The sequence below is a fragment of the Armigeres subalbatus genome, chromosome 2, assembly GCF_024139115.2.
Source record: "Armigeres subalbatus isolate Guangzhou_Male chromosome 2, GZ_Asu_2, whole genome shotgun sequence".
NCBI lineage: Eukaryota > Metazoa > Arthropoda > Insecta > Diptera > Culicidae > Armigeres > Armigeres subalbatus.
In genome coordinates this window covers 207,859,240-207,881,413 of record NC_085140.1, presented here as the reverse complement: position 1 = coordinate 207,881,413, position 22,174 = coordinate 207,859,240, and the positions used below count along the sequence as shown (strand labels likewise).

Genomic DNA, 22,174 nt, shown 5'->3' with positions numbered 1-22,174 from the left:
AAGATTAAAACCGATTCTTGCTTCCGAATGCTTCAAGAAAATTTAGGAAAAAATCATTAAAATCTCAACAGCAAAAATGTTCGGTAAATGTTTTACCGATTTTCTGTGATTTTTTCCTTTGTTCAGCTGCTAAAACCGCCGAAAATATGTAAAATTATTTACTATGATCTGAAAACTCAGATGTCAATATGTACATTAGGGTGGCTCAAATTAGTATGGAAAAAACTTTTTTCAATTTTTTTGATGGGCCGCCCTCTTATTCGGTTCTATTTGATGCCCTGATGCTCTGGACAAAATTTTAGCCAAATCGGTCAACGTTTGGGCGGTGCTAAACTCGTTGGAAGTTTATATGCAAAAATGTATGCAGAAACATCCAAAAACAGTGAATTGCAGTTGGATGCATCGACCGTGTTAAAATGTGCCCGACCGTTGAGACCCTCTAAGGACGAAGGTTCCATTTTCCCAATTCTAGATGGAAGACAGGTGGCTAACTTAAATTGCGCCTGTGAAGGACGCTACTAGTAACGGCTTAATAAAATAATTGCCAGTTACCTAATTACAAGACGAAACGTACTACATTAAATAATTTCAACCAGTTTCACTTCATCGGGACCTCAAATAACAAGCACTATACAAATGATTTCAGTCTGCAGTGTTTATTGAAATGTTTCACGACATCAAAAATACAACGGAGCTTTTATCCGAAACTTTATTAAGCTTCCAGTTTACTAACACTAGTGTTCATATCGCTCTCACTTCTGCCTGTCTCTTCGCTTCTACCATTCTACACCTTTCCCATTAATGCCTAATTGGTCTGTCCCTAGCCTCCTGTCGTGTGTGCTCTCCTGGTGTGGTTCACTCAACAGAAACGTGCAATTTTCTCGTTTGCTACGCAAACGCAACGACTATTGTGCTTAATCGGCACTCAACATATTTCTCACGGCGAAGCCGTGTCTTCGCCTAGCAACGGAATAGGGCTATGTTGCGGCGGAAAATCACATGCGCATGTATTTAAAGAAAGGAGTACTCACTTTGAATGGACGACTTACGCGGCGTCCATGTGATCACTTGCGGACGATGGCGGTAAAACTACACGCTGATCGCCGGCGGGTCGGCGGCTTGCCTAGATGCCGATGCTACTACGGCTGGTATCGAATCGCTGTTCGTTGGCGGGTTGACGGTTGGGCTAGCTGGGCTAGCTGATGATGCTGCGACTGCGGTTGTCGCCTACGGATGGCTTTGCTCCGGATAGAAAAACTTACGGTCTCATACGATGGCGCGACGCGGCACGTGCGTCGATGTCCGTCGGTCGTCACCAACGGAGGGAAAAACGGTTGCCTTCTCTTCTTCTTCTTCTCTCTTCTTCTTCGGTGATGCCCTGCCTAGGGCGCGTTGATTGGCGATCGCGTCCCTCTTCCGGCGTGCCCCGGGAAAACCTCGCAGCCTGATGGTGGGGTCAAGAATGGCCTCGACGGTTCGTTGTGGTGTCTCGGGCGTCGTGGCGATGTGGTCACGAATCTAAACACATTTAGAGACCGTTGCATGTTGCACGTGTCAGCACTGCACTATAACCAGAATCTAAATTGCACAATTTACCTGATTTAAACCACCAGCACACACGATAACACACCGATCGTAACTAACGCACACGACTCTCTATCTAAGAACTATGGGAAAGGGTTTAAGAATTAATTCTTTGGGAAAGGGTTTTACTAAAGATCCACTGATTGAAATCACTTAATGTAATTTGTACCTTTAAGTAACTACCACGGCGCGAGAACAACTTGGGCCACTCCTGCCTCTTCCACGGATCAGTTCGAAGTGAATCTGATCACTTCAATAATTCTCAGATTAACCGCCGAATTAATTTCGTCACCTTAAATCACGAAGGTAATTTCGCGATACCGACGGCTGCTCTCATGCTTCTAACAATCATTTTCGCGCATGTTCGCGTCTCTTCACACGAACAGCCTAAATTAGCCACCTTTCTGTCCATGTGAGAGGGACTTCGGAAAAGGTCAACAAAACTTCAAAGGAATCCCAACAGGTCGATGCACGCCGAAGCTCATATGCAAATTTTGCGGGATCAAGCAATCTTGGGTGGCTTACGCAATTTGATTCCACGGTATCTCACCACCTGGCTTAGATCTCATTAACCATTTTATTGAGGGGAATGCAGAAAATGAACACAATGAACTATACCGCGGTGAATCTCCGTTTTTCTCATTAGGCTGGTTTATCTTTTTTTAATTCTAGAAATTTGTTCAACTTTAATCTATTTAATTTATTTTAACCGTAAATATAAACGAAAACATTTAACTAGAAACTAAGAACAATAATAACAATTATAATATTTACAATAATTGTAACGACCCGAAGGCTCGTTACAAACATCGTACTAGGAGAACTTTATGTATGTGCTTTTGTACTGGGTGGCTGCTCGCTTCACCAGCATGCCGAACTCGGTCATCACCCAAGAGTCAAAGCTTTCTTCAAACGTTGAATATGCAGCTCCATGTAGCTGTCATGAAGTTGTGTATAATTTTGAAGTTTAGCGGTTGCCTGTCCGATAACTGAAAAACTATTGTTGCAACAGTTTTTACAGTTAAAAGCATTGCAGTTAAATTACTTTCTATTACTATTACGACTATTGTATAGAATTTAGTTAAAAAAAATTTTTTGTGGCGATAGAAGCAATGATATCGAATCTCGAAAATTATTTTCTGAATAACCAAAACAACTTTTTCTAAAATACCCAAAAATACCTAACAAAAGTAGATACTGTGATTATGAAAATATTTTTTTTAAAGTTCTGGTTGAAGTTTCCGCCTTCAAGAATATGGTCTACGATTTTTGTTCCAATCTATTTCTAAACAGGTGAGACTGAATAAATATCTGCTCAGAAATTCAAAATCCTGTCAAAATTCAGATAGCTGGAGAATCCGGCCTAAAATTTTCCAGGAATGTGAGGCTACATTGAACACAATATTCACATTTTAAGATAACTTTTGAGTACCAAGTTAACGTAACTGTTGGATCTATTACTATCGATATCGAATATCAACACTGTAAAGTTCGTCTTCCAACAGGGCTAAATTTTTCGCAAGATTTTGGTCCACATAAGCGGGCTTGGTAGTCATATGGCTACTGCTTCTGCCTCATACGCAGGAGGTCGTGGGTTCAATCCCAGGTCCGTTCCATTCTTCTACTTTGTATCTATCTCTATATTTCTCATGTTCTAGCAATCGCTAGAACTGGAAATGGACTTCCATACCGTTTCCATTACTATTCCTATACCTTCAACTTGAGTATTCTAACAGTAATCTGCTAGAATTGGAAATGAACTATAGAGCTCGTTTCCTACATCCAATTAGAAATTCCATCAGTTGCCTTCTCCTATCTATCACATTGGCAGCTCGTTAACCAAGACGGACCTCTGCCTCTCCAACCTAACCCAAAAATTCCAACAAATTCCGCATGAACTCGTGGCAAGTGCAGAGGTATATTCAGCTTGCAGTGGGCGAGTGATTGCATCATCATTTCCTTCCCCTTCCCTACATTGACTTGCATTCTGACGTGGCAGGCGCCAGTATGACCTAACAAATGAGATCACCAGTTCTTGTACATTGAAGATGTGTGCTATAGTCCCAAGCAAACATCTGTTGGTTCCCTGTGCAAGAACAGCTGATCTGGTCATAATGGAGTAGCAACTACGAGCAGTCATTCATGGAGGGGAATTTTCGTTTCGTGTCGTCCAATTGCGTTCTAATTACGCAGCAGGAAATACATGGAAGCAAAATCTGCTTACAAAATTCCCGTCTGAGTCACAGGAGCACATTTTAATCTTGATTTCTATAATCCATGATTGCCTTACAAAACATTTGTCTCAGTCAAAATTATAAATTTTCAAAATCTAATAATTTCTTTTTAAATACTAAGGGTCTGTCTCAATTGGATAATTAAACAGAAATTTAACTTAGAAGTGACATTTCCATAATTATTGAATAACCCTGCTCGCAGAGCAAGATTACTTTTGACCTGAGACGAGACCTGCAAAGACGCTGCTTCTTTTCTCTTGTTTTGACACTTGTTCTTCTTTTCATCACAGTTGACCATCGAGTTTCAACTGTTTACTTGACTGTTTCACCTAAGCCCCAGGTGGACCCTTCTGAGCACAATAAAAGTGTATCCAATTCACGAAATAGTTAATTCATTTTTATAAGGATTTTTATACCGGGAACAAAACACAGGTTTATTACTGATTTTTAACAAGCTAAACGGAAGGTTTGGAATACTCGTTAAAGTAAAAAAGTTTTGGTAAAACAAAAATGATGTGGAATATTTTATTTGGGATACCAATACTTTCACTCAAAAAGCTGCTGGTTGCACCTGACAGTTCGTGACAGCAGTTGACTGGCAGCAGCTGAAGTTACATTTTTTCCTCTTTGCAGGTCTCGTCTCAGCTTTTGACAGATATCGAATCATTTTCCATCGATGTCCTATTGGAATTGCTGGGTAGCACCAGCCATTTTTATAACGGGGTGATTTTTAAATTTTCGAACTGTCACTTTTAAGTTTAATTCTCCAAATGAGACAGAAAAAAATATTTTAGTTACTAGATAAAGATTGTCACTGTCGTCGCTGTCCGGAACATCTTTTGCTGGCGAGGATAGGGGAGCTAAATGTCAAAGAAGGAAAATCCATACGATTTGACAGGTATGTACCACACATGTTTCGGACAGCAGAACAAAGGGAACCAAAGCGACAATCTTTATCTAGTAACTAAAATATCTTTTAGACAGACCCTAAGAGCAAGATTACCGGTGGTGAGTTTAAGCCGTTTGGCAGCGCAGTATCATTATTTGACACATTACCGGTCGCTACTAAACGCGCTGCTATAACAGTAGCGCGACTGACAGGTGACCAAATTTGGTAGCGCGATAAGAGCGCTGCTAATCGATGAACTGTCAATTGTCAAACGTCACCGGTACGGAGTACAGCAACCAAATTGAGAGCTGAAAATAGTGACCGATACGGAAACGAGTGACGAAACTAGAATGAAAGCGCAGCGCGGGTGATTAAAATGCTCGCGACCGATAATGATGCTCTATAGAGTATATTATACCACAGACAAACAGACGTAACACTGAGGAAATTCCCATCGACCATGAGCTAAACGGTCGTTTTAAATTCAACTGCTTGCGAGTTTCACATCCAGGGGCGCGCATCGTATACCTTTGTATTTGACATCTCACACTAGCGCCTTCTGTTGACATTGTCGTACTAAACTTTGTTTCGTACAACATGCACGTTAGGTGGTGGTAAAATAGCTGGGCGATGGATTTTAAAACAAATTGTTCTAGCTGTTACGTCTGTTTGTCTGTGATTATATTATTATATAAGTAATAGTTAATAATGTATTTTGTATTTCGCGGGACATAACCAAGAAATAAGTTGAACGCGGGACGCTTTCCAGCGCGGGACAAATAATGAAAATGCGGGACGTCTGGTCACATCACATTAGGATTTCTCGTCTAGTTTCCGTTTTTTTTAAACTTACTCGCGTTTACACAGCACTTTATTCACCGTTACAATGATAAAAGAGAGCCTGAGCGACTCAGGTAAACTGTTTTATAGTCTAAGGGCATATTTAGTGATGTTACAGTTATAGTTATATTGATTTCCCAAGTTTTACGTTTTATAACTGTCAAAGATATAAAACAAGAAATGCATCTTCAGTAGCAGTTATAAACTGCACATGTTTTATACTAGAAAATGAAAAAATAATCTTCCGAGGCCAATTCAAATGTCAAACTGTTATGATGTCGATGAAATAATATTTTTTGTAGCTGATGACGTCATCTTCTACTGTTTTGAACGAAATAAAACTCGAGTAAATTCTGTTGCAAAATCGTGCAAAAATACAACTTAGCAGTATTCCAGTTATAAATTTTCTGACGAAACTGTTCGAATTTTTAAAACTATAACGTCTGTTGAAGATGGCATTTTTACAGTTTCAATTTCATTTCCAAACTCCCATACAATTTATAACTCTACTAAAGATTATAGACACTATAGGTTCCATAGACGAGCGGAGGAACGGTTGGGTCATTTCGATTAAGTGTGTTTTTCCACTTTTTCACAGTGTACCACGTGAATTTGACGTCACACGCTCCGTTGCTTGGATTGCAATCGTGACGTCATGCTCGTTTGGCTACAATAACTGACAGTTCGTTTGGCTACACTCGCCTTCGCCTCAGCTCGTCTATGGAACCTATAGTGTCTATACTAAAGATGCCCTAATTGTGCATACTATGCACATTCCTACATCCGAATGTTTCATTCAAAATATTATTAGTTTCTGCTTCAGTGCTCCGGCTTCTCCCACTGCTAAAATATCTTTTGTCCCGGCATATAGGCCTTTTCATGTGACACTGCCGGTACTGCACTTGTTTACAACCGCTGAGCAAACCGTTCAAATCCGACGCTGTCACTTTCATAGAAGAACTGTCAATTGATGGTAAAATCAGCTGTTTTCAAACGTCTCGTGAAAAGGCCTATATTGGATTCCAGGGTGATTCACCTTAAACGGTCAACTGTGGCATCTGTTAGGTATAATTGGGTATAAACTGTATAAACGGGTATATAAATATAAACGGGTAAACTGCATTCTCCATTGGCCACACTGGTGTCTAAAAGTCTGCGCCAAAATCGAAGAAAAGCTTCGTTTGTTCGTTTACTTTTCGAGTGCATACCTGTATATTCGAGGCAAATTTTCAACAGATTTTTAGTATTTCCTAAATTAATATCTATTTTATAAATTTATTCAGTATCAATTTTCGGTAAGTATTCAATGGCTGCAAATTTATCGCTTCCTTGACCCGACAATAAGTGTAAACTAACCAGTTATCGTTCCCAATAAATTACAATTACAGATAAATATGGATGCCAACAGCTCAGAATCCGCCGGAACATCGAATCCAGATCGCTCTTGGCTCACGTTGAGCGATGTACTGAAAGGGCAAGAAGAACTCGAAGCTGAAAGCTATGCTGTACTAGGTGGATCCGACGATAAAAATTGCACATATTCTCGGGTAAGTCGCTAGTATTTTAATGGGAATTATGACACGCTGATTACAGGGCTGATAGTGAACAATTTTTTAGCAGCAATGACGACCCTTCTCTTGTCTTAATCTGGTTCAAATTTCGGCTTAGGGTAAATGGCCAATAGTGGATCCTCCTCCTCCACCCTCCATAATATAAACATTTTCTCATAAATTCCTACCTACCTTACACTCCAATGATTTGATCACATGCATTGGGAATGTTATAAATAGTAAAAGATATTTTTTTACATTTTTGCCTTTCTCGTACAACTAAGTTGTACCGAAAGTGTTACTCTCAAAAGAGTAATATTACAGTTAAAAGCGTAAGCTACTTATTTCTCCGATTAGGAGAGACCTTTCGCTTAGCTTTTATTGACAGAAATAGAGGTTACTTATTTCTTCTTTTTAGGGAAGAGACATTTCGCCTTATTCTGAAGTTTTCCTCAAGTAATTGCTACTTATTTCTTCGTTTTAAGGAAGAAACCTTTCACAAGGCTTGATTGAACCTTTTGCCGATCCGCACCAGGGTGAGTTCGGAGTCAAAAATGAGAGCTCTTGGAGTCAGCTTAGAAGTAGACTGCCGTGAATCGCATATCTGTCCCATCTTTGCTGGGTTTCCTATTCATATGGGACAAATATGCGATTCACGGCAGTAGAGATGTCGCAAATTAATCGATTACTTCGATTAATCGATTCATCGTTGTGATAATCGATTAATTTTGAATCGATTATTACCAAACGATTAATCGATTCATTAATCGAGAGGAATCGAGAGTAATCGATTAGTTACTAATCGAATAATCAGGATTTTACGACATCATAAGGATGTCGCAATTTAATTGATTACCTCGATTGATCGATTCATCGTTTTGATAATCGATTAATTTTGAATCGATTACTATCCAACGATTAATCGATTCAATAATCGACAAGGATCGAGAGTAATCGATTAGTTACTAATCGATTAATCGGAATTTTACGACATCTCTACTTAGAAGTTATTTATTTCGATTATTCTTTACAATAGTCATCTTAAATCTACGTGTTACATTAGCGATGGATTGTTATACTAGTGTCTGAACCAGTGGCGTAGCCAGAAAATTGGTCTGGGGGGGGTTTTCTGAACATTTTTTTTTCGAAAAAAAAAATTTTCTTCCAAAAATTTGGTCTTTGGGGGGGGGTTTTATGCCCAAAACCACCCCCGTGGCTACGCCACTGGTCTGAACTATGGCTAAATATTGTCTGTTTATCCTTTTCTAACTCGGAGAAGTCTATTATTAACATTTCGTTCTTTCTCAATCCTTTATGATTTTATATGGAAACATACTATGTCATTGCAACGCATTAACCTCGTTTCACTCACTCCTTTTCCTAATTCTAGAAAGTTTCAATAAGTCTCCGTTGAGGGTGGAGTCTACTAGTCTAATTAGATTATTTTCTTGTAAGTGGAAATTATCTCCCTAATGATAGACAAAGAAGGATTGATTACATATATGCTCTTGTCGTGCGTGGGCGTGTTCTTACTTCCTTTATGGTCCTTTCGTTACAGACATATTATGAAACTCGGTATGCGTTTTTTTATCTTATCTTTCATTTGATTTTCTTATAGCTGTAGCTAACTTATTTGGTCGTACGGCGCAGCGCAATATGTTTAGGAAATTAATTATCCCACAGCCACAGAAAGGCTATCATTTCACTCCGAAAACGAACTTTTTATAGAAGCCTCTTAGACCCATAGTATTATATACCAATCGACTCAGCTCGACGAGCTGAGCACATGTCTGTCTGTCCGTGTGTATGTATGTGTGCACAAAAGATATAAAAAACATTAGACAACTTTTCGTATAATAATCCTTAACCGATTTTCTCGCAACAAGTATCATTCGACAGGGGACAAAGCCTTGTTGATCACTATTGAATTTTATAACGATCGGTCATTGCGTTTGAAAGTTATGAAGAAAATGGTACATCGGACCATATGTAGTCCATATAAGGTTGGTGTCTCAACTAAATGCGAGAAAGGCACCACCAACGCTAGGTGGATTAATCTGGGTTTTTTAAAACAAACGCGATAGTGTCCATTATAGGAATATTTTGAAGGGTCCATAATAGGGAAGAAGAACATCCCGTAACGGAACATGAAAATCAAATGAAGTGTCGACTTTAGGAAAGCAATTTCCTATTATAAACCCTCAGACTGTGAGGCAAGTTCAGTCAGACGTCAGACTTTGAAATTTTAATTTCAACGAATAAAGCCCTTTAAAAGATTACGAAGTTAGTTAGCAATAGACCTCGTAATTCCCTCCGATTCAGTTGTAACAACGTCTTGGACGAAATGTTCCCAGGGTGACCACTCTAGTCGACAAAATAAATTCCCGGGTTTTTCCCGGTAGGCTTTTCAAAATTTTCCCGGAAATTTTTAAAAGTGCCTGAGAGGGTTTTGATTATGTAAAACGATGTATTTTATTTGAACAAAGAGAATACCGTGGAAGCACCATATTTGACGCAGGTCCAAACTTGGCGCACTCTCAAATCAAATGATGCAGAAAACCTATTTTCGCCAAAAATATATCAACGAATCAAGCTAGATGGCTTTATTTGCTCTTCTTCTTTGCATATATGACACAAAAAGCATATTATTGATGAAAAATCAACGTACCCGAATAAAATATATGGAAGTCATACTCATAATGCGTCAATTTTTTTCTTTCTTAGCCACAATGCTAAGGATCGAATGATCATTTTTTCACGCAAAATAACTTTTGTGTGAATCTTTTACCCCTTCCTACAAACAGCTGAGCATTATAAGTAAGCTTTACCTTTTACGTTGAACATTGAAACATTCGAACGCATTTTTCAACCCAAAATGTTCTGCGTCAAATTAGGCTCACAATGCATTGTGATGTTCCTAATTAATCTTATACGAATAGACAAGGCAGTGCTAATAAACCTTAATAATAGTATTAGGAAAAGCAATATGTATTCATTAGGTTTTAACTAACTCTCAACTACTTTAAATATTAGTCAACATTGGATCATTCCACTAAGTGTCCAGCCCATGATAGTATGCCTTATGCTGCCTTCGATTTTGATGCGTTTATTTGACGCGTTTCTTACATGTATTTGGTAATTATGCTGTTTTTATCTGCTAGTGCTAGAATTGCGGGAAACAATATTTTAATATAAATTAGTATCATATAATTCAATTTACTTTCTTTGTACGAAATTCTAACAAACCAAAACAATGAATACATTTTCAATTTGTTACTCTGTCGCTTTCCTGTCGCTACTAGTCGTGCAACCCTGAATATGAAATCAAACAAAAATATGGCTGCCTTTCTCATATAAGCTTCAGTTTATGTTAATAGTTTATTAAAAAAATGTATATTGGGCAGCTCATACGTTTTTAGATATATCTGCCGGTCACGTAACACTTGCAGATTGGTAGCTTCAATGTGGTTCTAAAAGCGTTCATATACAAGTTGCGTTTTCTGTATCCTTCTCAGTTTAGACAGAAGCTATATAAACTTCTCAGTTTATAGATTCAAAATTGCAGATTACCAAAGAAAGTTATGTTTTTATTACAAATACAACAGACCATGGTAGGCTGGTTATGTAATGAAATGTAAAAGTTAATTTTCCCGTAAATATATATTTTGACATGATTCTAACACCTAAATAAGAAGCATTTTGAATGATCTGCAGGGTTCATGAAACTAACAAAACACTTACTTGCCACAGAGCATATAACTTGCAGAACAACTGAACAATTTAAAAAAAATGCCTCTTTGTATAATTAATTTACTTTTTATTTTATATCGTACCAAGTTTTCTTACACTGTCTGTCACTGTCTTTATATAATAAAAAAAGGCATTTAATTGATTGAGTTTTAACATAGTTTTAAAGTGCGTCAAATTAGGAACAACTTTGCGTCAAATAAGGAACATAGTAAAATTAGTGCGTCAAGTTGGGCACCTCAAGTACTACATAAAAACAGATTAAAAAACTAAGAAATAAACTTATATTTCGAAGTTTCATTATTTCTACACATTCTATAATAGTAGTAGGCTCGTTATGCAGAATATTAAGCGAATCCTTATTGGAATTATTTTTTAAATAATGATTCTTTTTGAAATTTTCTTAACTGCGTCAAATATGGTGCCTCCACGGTAGTTTCTTGGTATATAAAATCATATTTAATTATTTATTGAGTTATTTGGTAATAAGCAATGAATTCTAACTTTATTAGAGTGATTTTTAAGTTTTTTACAAAGTTCATCACTACTCGCTGTAAAAGACTTCACGAAGCTATGTGGCAGGAAAATAGTGAAAAGTGCACATATCGACGATTTCGTGCAATACTGGCACAGCTCAAAATACTTATTTTTTTGACATTTTGATTGCAAAGCACAGAAAACAGTATAAAGTAACATTTGACAAAGATTCAGGTCGAAATTTACAATGCATCAAAATTTGACGATTTTTCGAAAAAAAATTAATAGGAGGAAAGACAGGTTTGGCAGGTTTTGTTCTATTATCGGCAGGGGGGTTTTTGTCGACCAAATTTTATGAAATTTGGCCCAATATTCTTTGATATGCAAAGAATGTTTAGGTCAAATTTGAGCCTAGTCAGTCATAAAAAAACCCCTGCCAATAATAGAACAAAACCTGCCAAAGCCGTCATTCCCCCTACCTCGAATTTATTGATTTTTTTATTGAAACACATAAAAGTAATCCTGATGTATCAACACATGCAAAAATATCCATGGAATACAACTTTAAAAAAAACTTCAATAAAAAAAACTTGAATGTTTTTGAATAATTTCGAAATTTACAAAAACATTTAAATTTTTTTATTGAAGTTTTTTAACAAAACCGAAACCGAAAAGAAACACGAAACCGAAAAGATTACAAAATGGTTCATTGATGAGCCAATGAAAAAAAATACCTAAAGAATGTTTATATGTCTAATGTTTTCTCGAATTTCTCGCATTGAAACTAACGATCTAACAGTCTTTTGCTGTAAAAGGCAAGCTAAGACTTTATTTACAGTAAACCTATCTTCTAGAAAGAGTCCTTTACTGTTCTGTACTCGGTAGATCTTATATTTTTGCAGTACCTTTGGTAAATCTTTCGTTGTTTTTTTAATAATAATGGGCATTTCAGTTAAGGAGGTACGCCAACGTTAATAAAATAAAGGTAGGAAGGTTGAACAGTTTAGTGTGTCAAAAATGCATCAAATTGCAGTATTAAACGACAACCAACCATAAACTGGTACCTGGAAATCTGCGTAAATTGCAGGAAGCCTCCAAGGAATTCCAAGAATTCGAATAGACTTCATAAAAGTTCTTGAAAATATGGTGCTTCCAGAACTAGAACCTTCGTAATTTTATCAGAATGTTTATTTTAAAAGCAGTAAGGATTGCTCATGAAATTTAAGAAAATTATTTAAAGCTCGTAAGACTTTTGAACATACACTTGAAAATAAGTAGGAAAAAAAGCGATAAAACTTTATTAAATATCGATTGAAGACCTGGCATTACTATAAGTCATTATCAAAATTCAAAGAGGCTAAATATTGGTGAAAACTTTTTTCTGATAGAGGAAAGCTTAGTTTGTTGGATACATATCGTTAGTTTCTCAGAAAACGCTCGCTTCAGAATGGAAATACTGCAGTGTGTTTTCAGTGCACATGCTCCTGCGGCTCTGGCGTGCATTTTTTAGACAGATGGATGTGACATTTTTAATATTCAAATATCCCTCTATTAGTTGCACTTACTGAATTAAGGATAAAATTTAATAATCGTTTATATGGTATAAAATCAAAGAGCAGAGCTTTATGCAAAAATGTAGGACAACACTGTTTGCCTTTCAATATTTGTTTACAAAATATTGGAAGGCAAACACAGAGTCTATTATATATAGAGTTACGCAAAGAGTGAAGCCAAATCTACCTATTGAACTGTCAAACCGTCTACCTATCGAGCAAAGTAAACAAATGCTTGTTGGTAAGACGGAAGTATTGTTATCGCCTAATGGTTTTTATGGCGAATTAAAACGCATGAATTGAAATGTATTAGATTTGTTCTCGAAACAGCATCAAAAACTTCAATACACGCCCCCCAATAAAGTAGCAACAAGAAACTCACGTGTTTGCACTCTGTGAGTGACTTGGTTACCGAATTAAAAAGCTTTAGCAGTGAACATTCCCGTGAAGTCACTTTAAGGGTTGAACAAAAATGAAAGTTTCAAACACAATAACAAGAAGATTATTCAGAATAAGTGTAAGAAGATCCTCTTTGCGCAACTCTATATAATAGACTCTGGGCAAACAGTGTTTGCTTTTTTCGAGTAATTCTCATAATTCATTTCAAATATACAGCCTCGAATTCAAGTGTTAAAGTTATAGTCAGATCTGCTATATTAAAAAATCAACATATACTTTTGGATTACAAATTTAACATAAATTAGAAAGAAAAAAATCCCTGTGAGCTCATCAAATTCCCGGGGTTTTTCCCGGTGATTTCAAATTCCCGGGTTTTTCCCGGATTCCCGGGTGAGTGGCCACCCTGTGTTCCGTATACGGCTGGCAAACTGCTTCGAAAGAATTATGCAAAGTTATCTTCAAAGAGGTTCTACAAGAGACGTGAAGATCGACCATGAGACTTCCTAAGTCCATCATCAAATTGAAGCTCATGTAATGTTTGGAAACTCATTTACCTGTTAAATCTTGTTTGGAGGCGCTTCTGATGCTGTTAAGACTACCATATGCCCATAAAGATAGTATTCGGCTTGAAATGAGCTTCAAAACATGTACTGGTTGAAAATGTTTGCTAATTGCATGGTGAATGGTTCTGAGCTTTAACTTTTGAATCAGTTTCAGAAGCTTTCACTAAATAATCTTCAAAATTTTAGGCGTTCAATATTCATCAAAATCTAATGCGATGTTATAGTTCAAAATACGTATCCATTAAAACCAATCCAAAATCATCGTCAACTAATAATAAAACTGACTCTTGTGAATAATGATTAACTCAATACCAAATTTTCAAAGCGGCTCTGTTTTTGGGGGGAACGCGAACGTCGATTTGATGAATCTGATAGCACTTTTACCTATTGATGGTGTTGGTCTGCGTGAAACTGCTGTTGGATTCGTCCGATCGACGTTTGAATTTTTGCCTGCAGAAGCGGTTGGGTTGTTTTGAGAAAATGGTATTGGCCTAATATAATTTTAAAACGATCTTTTTGAGCTTCTTTTGATTGATGGGAATTGGAAATATGATTCAAACGCTATTAATGGGGAACTGCAAATTAAAAAAAAAACAACTCCGGCACAAGATCTAACTACTGCACACGATGTTCAAGTGGCCATCATAGGCTAGTCCATTGTCGGTCTGTGTCCTAGTAGGGGAAAAGGAAAGCGCGACGCGAATGGTACGCCAAAAGATATTTTAGTTACCAGATAAAGATTGTCGCTGTCGTCGCTGTCCGGAACATCTTTTGCTGGCGAGGATAGGGGAGCTAAATGTCAAAAGAGGAAAATCCATACGATTTGACAGCTTGGTACCCAACATGTTCCGGACAGCAGAACAAAGGGAACCGGCGACAATTTTTATCTAGTAACTAAAATATCTTTTGGTACGCCGCGTGCAATTTTGAGAAAATCAGGCAATAATATACACGGAAAATCAATGTTTGCCTTTCTCGTATACTAAGTATATGTCAGAGATACATCTGAACACGAGAACGCGTGTTCGTGTTCAAAACGTTTTGAACACAGCACACTGTTCAAGACTTCAAGAGCACTGACCTAACTTAGCAACTTGTATCCTAGGAAAACATATTCAAGCGACGGCATGCTACACATTTTCCGGTTGGTAATAGAACACGTGGGCATCTAACGGATATAAATCAAGCATACTCGTATGTTTTTGCATATAGTTCCAAATCTAAGGAATCTTAGTTACCATGATCGTTTTGCTTGCGTACCAACCCAGTTCAAAACTAAGAACACCAAGGCACGCTCTTGGGTCATGTTCTGTTCAGGATGCATCTCTGGTATACGTAAAGGCTATAGCATTGCTCCCGAACAGATCTTTTGATAGAAGGCTCGGAGACCCATAGTGTTATATACCAATCGACTCAGCTCGACGAATTGAGGTGATGTCTGTATGTATGTATGTGTGTGTATGTGTACAAAAAATGTGAGACACACTTTTTGAAACTTCGCATTATCAGATTTACTCGCAACAAGAATCCGTCCTTATTTTAAAAATTGGCACAATCGGCCATTGCGTTCCGGAGTTATTAGAAAAAATATTGATTTTTTCCACATTTTTCCCATTGTTCAACTTCGAAAATTTTTTTTCATAAACTGCGGCAATGCATTTAAATATACGCAAATAAATGTGTATTGATGGCAATAACTGAATCTATCTCCCTAAAGTGCAATGTTGACCTCTTCTTCTTCTTCTTCTTATTGGCATTACATCCCCACACTGGGACAGAGCCGCCTCGCAGCTTAGTGTTCATTAAGCACTTCCACAGTTATTAACTGCGAGGTTTCTAAGCTATTTATCACCAGACTAAGGCCGGAGTGGCCTGTGCTGCACATAAAAGACTTCTCCATTCAGCTCGGTTCATGGCTGCACTTCGCCAACCACGCAGTCTGCGGAGGGTCCGCAAGTCGTCCTCCACCTGATCGATCCACCTTGCCCGCTGTGCACCTCGCCTTCTTGTTCCCGTCGGATCGTTGTCGAGAACCATTTTCACCGGATTACTGTCCGACATTCTGGCTACGTGCCCGGCCCACCGCAGTCTTCCGATTTTCGCGGTGTGAACGATGGATGGTTCTCCCAACAGCTGGTGCAACTCGTGGTTCATTCGCCTCCTCCACGTACCGTCCGCCATCTGTAACCCACCATAGATGGTACGCAACACTTTCCTTTCGAAAACTCCCAGTGCGCGTTGGTCCTCCACGAGCATCGTCCAGGTCTCGTGTCCGTAGAGAACTACCGGTCTTATAAGCGTTTTGTAGATAGTCAGTTTGGTACGGCGGCGAACTCTATTCGATCGGAGCGTCTTGCGGAGTCCAAAGTACGTACGATTTCCAGCCACTATGCGTCTCCGAATTTCTCTGCTGGTATCGTTATCGGCGGTCACCAGTGAGCCCAAGTACACGAATTCTTCAACCACCTCGATTTCGTCACCACCGATACAAACTCGTGGTGGGTGGCTCACATTGACCTCTCTTGAGCCTCTTCCTATCATGTACTTCGTCTTCGACGTGTTGATGACTAGTCCAATCCGTTTAGCTTCGCTTTTCAGTCTGATGTAGGCTTCCTCCATCCTCTCAAAGTTACGTGCCATGATATCAATGTCGTCGGCGAAGCCAAATAACTGGACGGACTTCGTGAAAATCGTACCACTCATGTCAATCCCTGCCCTTCGTATTACTCCCTCCAAAGCGATGTTGAATAGCAGACACGAAAGACCATCACCTTGCCGTAACCCTCTACGGGTTTCGAAGGGACTCGAGAATGCCCCTGAAACTCGAACTACGCACATCACCCGATCCATCGTCGCCTTGATCAACCGTATCAGTTTATCGGGAAATCCGTTTTCGTGCATTAGCTGCCATAGCTGGTCCCGATCGATTGTATCATATGCGGCTTTGAAGTCGATAAATAGATGATGTGTGGGCACGTTGTATTCGCGGCATTTCTGCAATACCTGACGTATGGCGAACACCTGGTCTGTGGTAGAGCGTTCACCCATAAATCCCGCCTGGTACTGCCCCACGAACTCTCTTGCAATTGGTGTTAGTCGACGGCATAAAATTTGGGAGAGTACCTTGTAGGCGGCGTTCAGCAATGTGATTGCGCGGTAGTTGCTACAATCCAGCTTATCGCCCTTTTTGTAGATGGGACACACGACACCTTCCATCCACTCCTGCGGCAGAACCTCATCCTCCCAAACCTTGGTAATCACCCAATGCAGCGCTCTAGCCAGTGCTTCACCACCGTGTTTAAACAGCTCTCCTGGTAGTTGGTCAACTCCAGGGGCTTTGTTGTTTTACAGCCGGCCGATCTCCTCCTGGATTTCCTGAAGATTCGGAGCCGGAAGTCGCATGTCCTGCGCGCGTGCTCCTAGGTTCATTACCATACCGCCACCGTTGTCTGCCATATCGCCATTCAGGTGCTCTTCGTAGTGCTGCCGCCACCTTTGGATCACCTCACGCTCGTTCGTAAGAAGGTTCCCGTTTATGTCCTTACACATATCGGGCTGTGGCACGTGGCCCTTACGTGAACGGTTCAACTTCTCATAGAACTTTCGTGCGTTATTAGCGCGGTACAGTTCCTCCGTCTCTTCACGGTCTCGATCTTCCTGCTGGCGCTTTTTCCTCCGGAAAATCGAGTTTTGTCTGTTCCGCGCCCGTTTGTATCGTGCCTCGTTCGCCCTCGTGCGGTGTTGCAGCAAGCTCGCCCATGCTGCATTCTTCTCCTCAACTAACTGCTCACATTCGCCGTCATACCAGTCGTTTCTCTGATCCGGAGCCACCGTGCCTAGTGCAGCGGTTGCGGTGCTTCCAATGGCGGATCGAATATCTCTCCAGCCATCTTCAAGAGATGCTGCGCCTAGCTGCTCTTCCGTTGGGAGTGCCACTTCCAGCTGCTGCGCGTAGTCTTGGGCTAGTCTACCGTCTTGTAGCCGCCCAATGTTAAGCCGCGGCGGACGACTCCGACGCGTGTTGATCACCGTCGAGAGTTTTGAGCGCAGACATACTGCGACGAGGTAGTGGTCGGATTCAATATTCGCACTACGGTAAGTGCGTACGTTCGTGATGTCGGAGAAGAATTTACCGTCGATTAGAACGTGGTCGATTTGGTTTTCCGTTACTTGATTAGGTGATTTCCATGTGGCCTTGTGGATATTCTTGCGGGGAAAAAAGTGCTTCGGACTACCATTCCGCGGGAGGCTGCAAAGTTTATGCATCGTTGGCCGTTGTCGTTCGATACGGTATGCAGACTATCCGGTCCGATGACCGGTCTATACATTTCCTCCCTTCCTACCTGAGCGTTCATTTCACCGATGACGATTTTGACGTCCCGCAGTGGGCATCCATCGTATGTCTGCTCCAGCTGCGCATAGAACGCTTCTTTCTCGTCGTCGGATCTCCCTTCGTGTGGGCAGTGCACGTTGATGATGCTATAGTTGAAGAAACGGCCTTTTATCCTCAGCTTGCACATCCTTGCGTTGATTGGCTGCCACCCAATCACGCGTTGGCGCATCTTTCCCAGCACTATGAAGCCGGTTCCCAGCTCGTTGGTGGTGCCACAGCTTTGGTAGAAGGTAGCCGCTCGATGCCCGCTTTTCCACACTTTCTGTCCTGTCCAGCAGATTTCCTGCAGCGCTACGACATCGAAGTTGCGGGGATGTAATTCATCGTAGATTATCCTGTCGCAACCTGCGAAGCCTAGCGACTTGCAGTTCCATGTTCCTAGCTTCCAATCGTGATCCTTTATTCGTCGCCTAGGTCGTTGCCGATTGTATCGAGTCGTATTATCTTCTATGTCGTTCGTAATGGTTGTTTTTAAAGGCGGCTTATTGGGCCTGCGCAAACCTCCTGTCTCGTCGGAGACTGTCAGGGCTGTTTAGCGTCCCACCTAACACCAGGACTTGGGCTTGTGCGCTTTGAGCGGCACACGGTCGCTTTGGCAGAGCCTACTTGCGGATACATGCAGCTTTTTATAGAGGTTTAACAGGGCCCACTGTCAAACCCCACCACATCCTAGGCAGGCGCCACAACTCGCAGATGGCCTGGGGAGGGATCGTCAAGCCCTTGGACATAGTCCCTGCTGCCCCCAAAAGGTTTCTAAGCACGGTTACCATTTTTGCATTCGTATATCATGAGGCTAGCACGATGATACTTTTATGCCCAGGGAAGTCGAGACAATTTCCAATCCGAAAATTGCCTAGACCGGTACCGGGAATCGAACCCAGCCACCCTCAGCGTGGTATTGCTTTGTAGCCGCGCGTCTTACCGCACGGCTAAGGAGGGCCCCAATGTTGACCTCTCTTGTGAGCTTTTCTTGTTACTCATGTGTTTTCTTGTTTTATAATAGGGAGCATCCATAAATTACGTAACGCTTAAAGAGGGAGGGGGTTCCCGAAGTCTGACAATCCATACAAAATTAAAATGATTCATACAAAAAGTGAGACGGGGGGGTTGAAAATGGTCAATTTTTGCGTTACGTAATTAATGGATCTTCCCATATGTACACGAGAAAGGCACCATCACCGCTAGGTGAATAATTCTGGGTTTTTGAATGTATTGAGTGTGGGAAAAAGATAGCTGTGAGAAAAATATTCTCGCAAAACTCCTGTAAAGTGCAAAAAGCGCAATACAACCAGTTGGCTAATCGTGAAGGGGGTCGCGATCCCGAAAAGGTTAGAAGGCACTGTTCTAGATTGAGAGAAAACTAAACTAAGGGTTGACTCCTATGCAAATATAAAAATCATATAGCCTGATTCGCTAACAAAGTGTATTTGTTTACTTCTAGGGTTACATTGGACGCCAAGCTCTGTACGCCTGCATGACTTGCATGCCAGAAGCTAGAGTGGAAGAGCAGAAACGCACTGGTGTTTGCTTGGCCTGTTCTTATCAATGCCACGAGGGGCATGACCTGATCGAATTGTACACAAAACGAAACTTCCGTTGCGACTGCGGAGGCAAACGTATGCCAGATGTGCGCTGCAAGCTGGACCCGCTCAAGTTGGAGGCCAATACACTGAATCAGTACAATCAGAATTTCAGTGGAATTTACTGTACCTGTCACCGACCGTATCCGGATCCGGACGATGATGTGGAAGATGAAATGATTCAGTGTGTGGTTTGTGAAGATTGGTATCACAGCAGACATCTCGGAACGGATGGAGTGCCAAGCTCTCCGAAAAGTTTTGCGGAGATGATCTGTGGAAGATGCGTGCAAAGAGTTGTCATTTTGCGTAATTACGTGGGTAAGCTTGAAGATGGAAATCAAACTCAATTGAATGACACGACATTGGTTGATGTTACTGGGCTGGATGAATCGAACATCGCCGAAGCAAGTAACATCCAACATGATGAAAGTAAGGTCGAGGATGAAGCTGTGGATAAAGAAGATGGTGGAAATGACAGCAAGCGTTTGAAATTAGATATCTGCACTAAGCCTCCATTTGACGAAGCTGATCCGGCTGCTTACAAGCAAGGCGCTACTTTTTGGAAAGAGGGCTGGAGGAATTTCCTTTGTCGTTGTACGGATTGTACGAGTAACTACAAGGACTTGAAGGTGGAGTTCCTTCTTGATGAGAAGGACACAGTACAGTGGTACGAAGAGCATGGTCGCCAGAAGCAACAAGAAGAAGAAAGAAACAATGATGATCAAGCGCGTGAAGCGTTCAATAGGATGGGGCGCGTTCACCAAGTGGAGTACTTGACTGGTTATAATCATATGAAGGAACGGATGCGGGAATTTTTTGACACTTTTGTAGCTAGTCAGCAGGTGGTTACGGCGAAGGACGTTCATGAATTCTTCGACAAGCTGAAGGAAGAACGATCAAATGTTGAAGGAGCTCCCTCAAATTTCTGTCGTTAAGTTTTTGTATTCCATCGAATAAGTTCGAATTTAATGAATACTTGAAATATTCATTCGTAACAATTGCATTGTATTTTAACGATTTACGTTTATTGGTTGAATAAAACGATATACTCATGAAAATATTGCCCCACATTAGCTTATTTAAATTAGAACAGAGATTTGTATGCCTCTTACTTTTCGGTGATTTATCACAAAGAAAATTCTAGGTCAAGGAGATTAGAATGCACTCACATTTCGTTATGTCATCTATAAGCTTCTCTGGCACGGCAAATGCTGGGTAAAGCGTACCATTGGTGCTTCTGACCTGAAGGTGCTTCGTACCTGAAGGAATAAAATAGATCCCATCTCGCGGTCCTTAGCCTCTTACCTAGCAACTCCTATGCCTACCTCCCTGTGGTGCTGGCCTGGATACGAGCAACCTTAGGGAAGATCGGGTAACCAACCCCGCTGGGAATTATGGTCGTATGCTGACAGGGAAGGGGGGGGGGGTTGCTCCTCTCCGGAGGTGCAAATCTTAATGAGCGTCTGTTCTCGATGTCAGGATCGGCTCACAACAGCGTCTGTTCTCCATGTTAGGGGCGGCTAATCATCGTCCGAGTGGCAGCCAGTGAAACTGTGCACCATGGTCCACCGTGAATAAGGAGGAATGATCTTCCGGAAATTTAGGGGGTTTCGTGTCAGGCCTGTGTGGCATTGGACAGGCCTATTATCATGAACAGGCCTATCATGCATGTGTCAAATGACAGATACTGTCAGTCATCGTGAGTATACACATTCACGGCCGGTCGATCCCATCTTCCTCGCGAGTGCAGCAGTACAAACATGATGGGTGACAAATATGCGCGATGTTGAATTGCACATTTGGCGACCCTGCCAGGAGTGCATAAACATATTTCGCATGAAGTCACCCATCATGTTTATAGAAGTGTGTAAAAAAAACAATTTCGGACGTAGCCGAAAAAGTGATGGCAGCGGAGCTTTTTGCATCGGTAAGAAGAGTAACGATTATGTTTTAGTTTTTTGTAAACACTCTTTATTACTATGTCAAACGGAGTTATTTCTGCGGAAAAGGGAACGCAAAAAGATATGCTTGTTTGCCAGTCTCTTTCAATTTGTTAAGAGAAGTAGTTTATTAGATACGATCTGGCCGATTTGATTTGATTGTTAATGAATTAATCAAGTGTGTGATTGGTGATAAACTTAAATACACCAATAAGAACTTCTGAGTTTTATTTTCAAAACAAGTTCATTTTGAAACTAAATGTTATAATGTTTAAATGTTTTTTATTACAATAGTTTGAATTATCAAGAACACGTATTCGTACAGTTCTTTGAATGTGCAATGGATTGGAAAGTGTTACAGAAATTTTCTACTTTGTTGATGGCTAGTGTTGGCTATTAGGTTGGCTAAGGTTGGCTATCCTTTG

The 22,174-nt window shown here is 40.5% G+C and overlaps 1 protein-coding gene across 1 annotated transcript; it reads left to right on the top strand.

Annotated features, from left to right (window-relative positions):
- The first annotated feature begins 4,371 nt into the window (after nt 1–4,371).
- On the top strand, nt 4,372–20,867 carry LOC134211556 (putative E3 ubiquitin-protein ligase UBR7). Its single transcript, XM_062688530.1, has 4 exons — nt 4,372–4,382; nt 6,728–6,842; nt 6,936–7,094; nt 19,671–20,867. Exons 3-4 carry the CDS (start codon nt 6,942–6,944, stop codon nt 20,742–20,744), a joined length of 1,227 nt encoding a protein of 408 aa, XP_062544514.1. The 5' UTR covers nt 4,372–4,382; nt 6,728–6,842; nt 6,936–6,941; the 3' UTR covers nt 20,745–20,867.
- Nucleotides 20,868–22,174: the final 1,307 nt, after the last annotated feature.

Bases quoted from the DNA above. Each gene is read 5' to 3' on its own strand.
- LOC134211556 (XM_062688530.1), top strand. From the start codon at position 6,942: ATGGATGCCAACAGCTCAGAATCCGCCGGAACATCGAATCCAGATCGC. The intron at 7,095-19,670 runs GTAAGTCGCTAG...GTTTACTTCTAG, and splicing joins AAAATTGCACATATTCTCGG to GGTTACATTGGACGCCAAGC.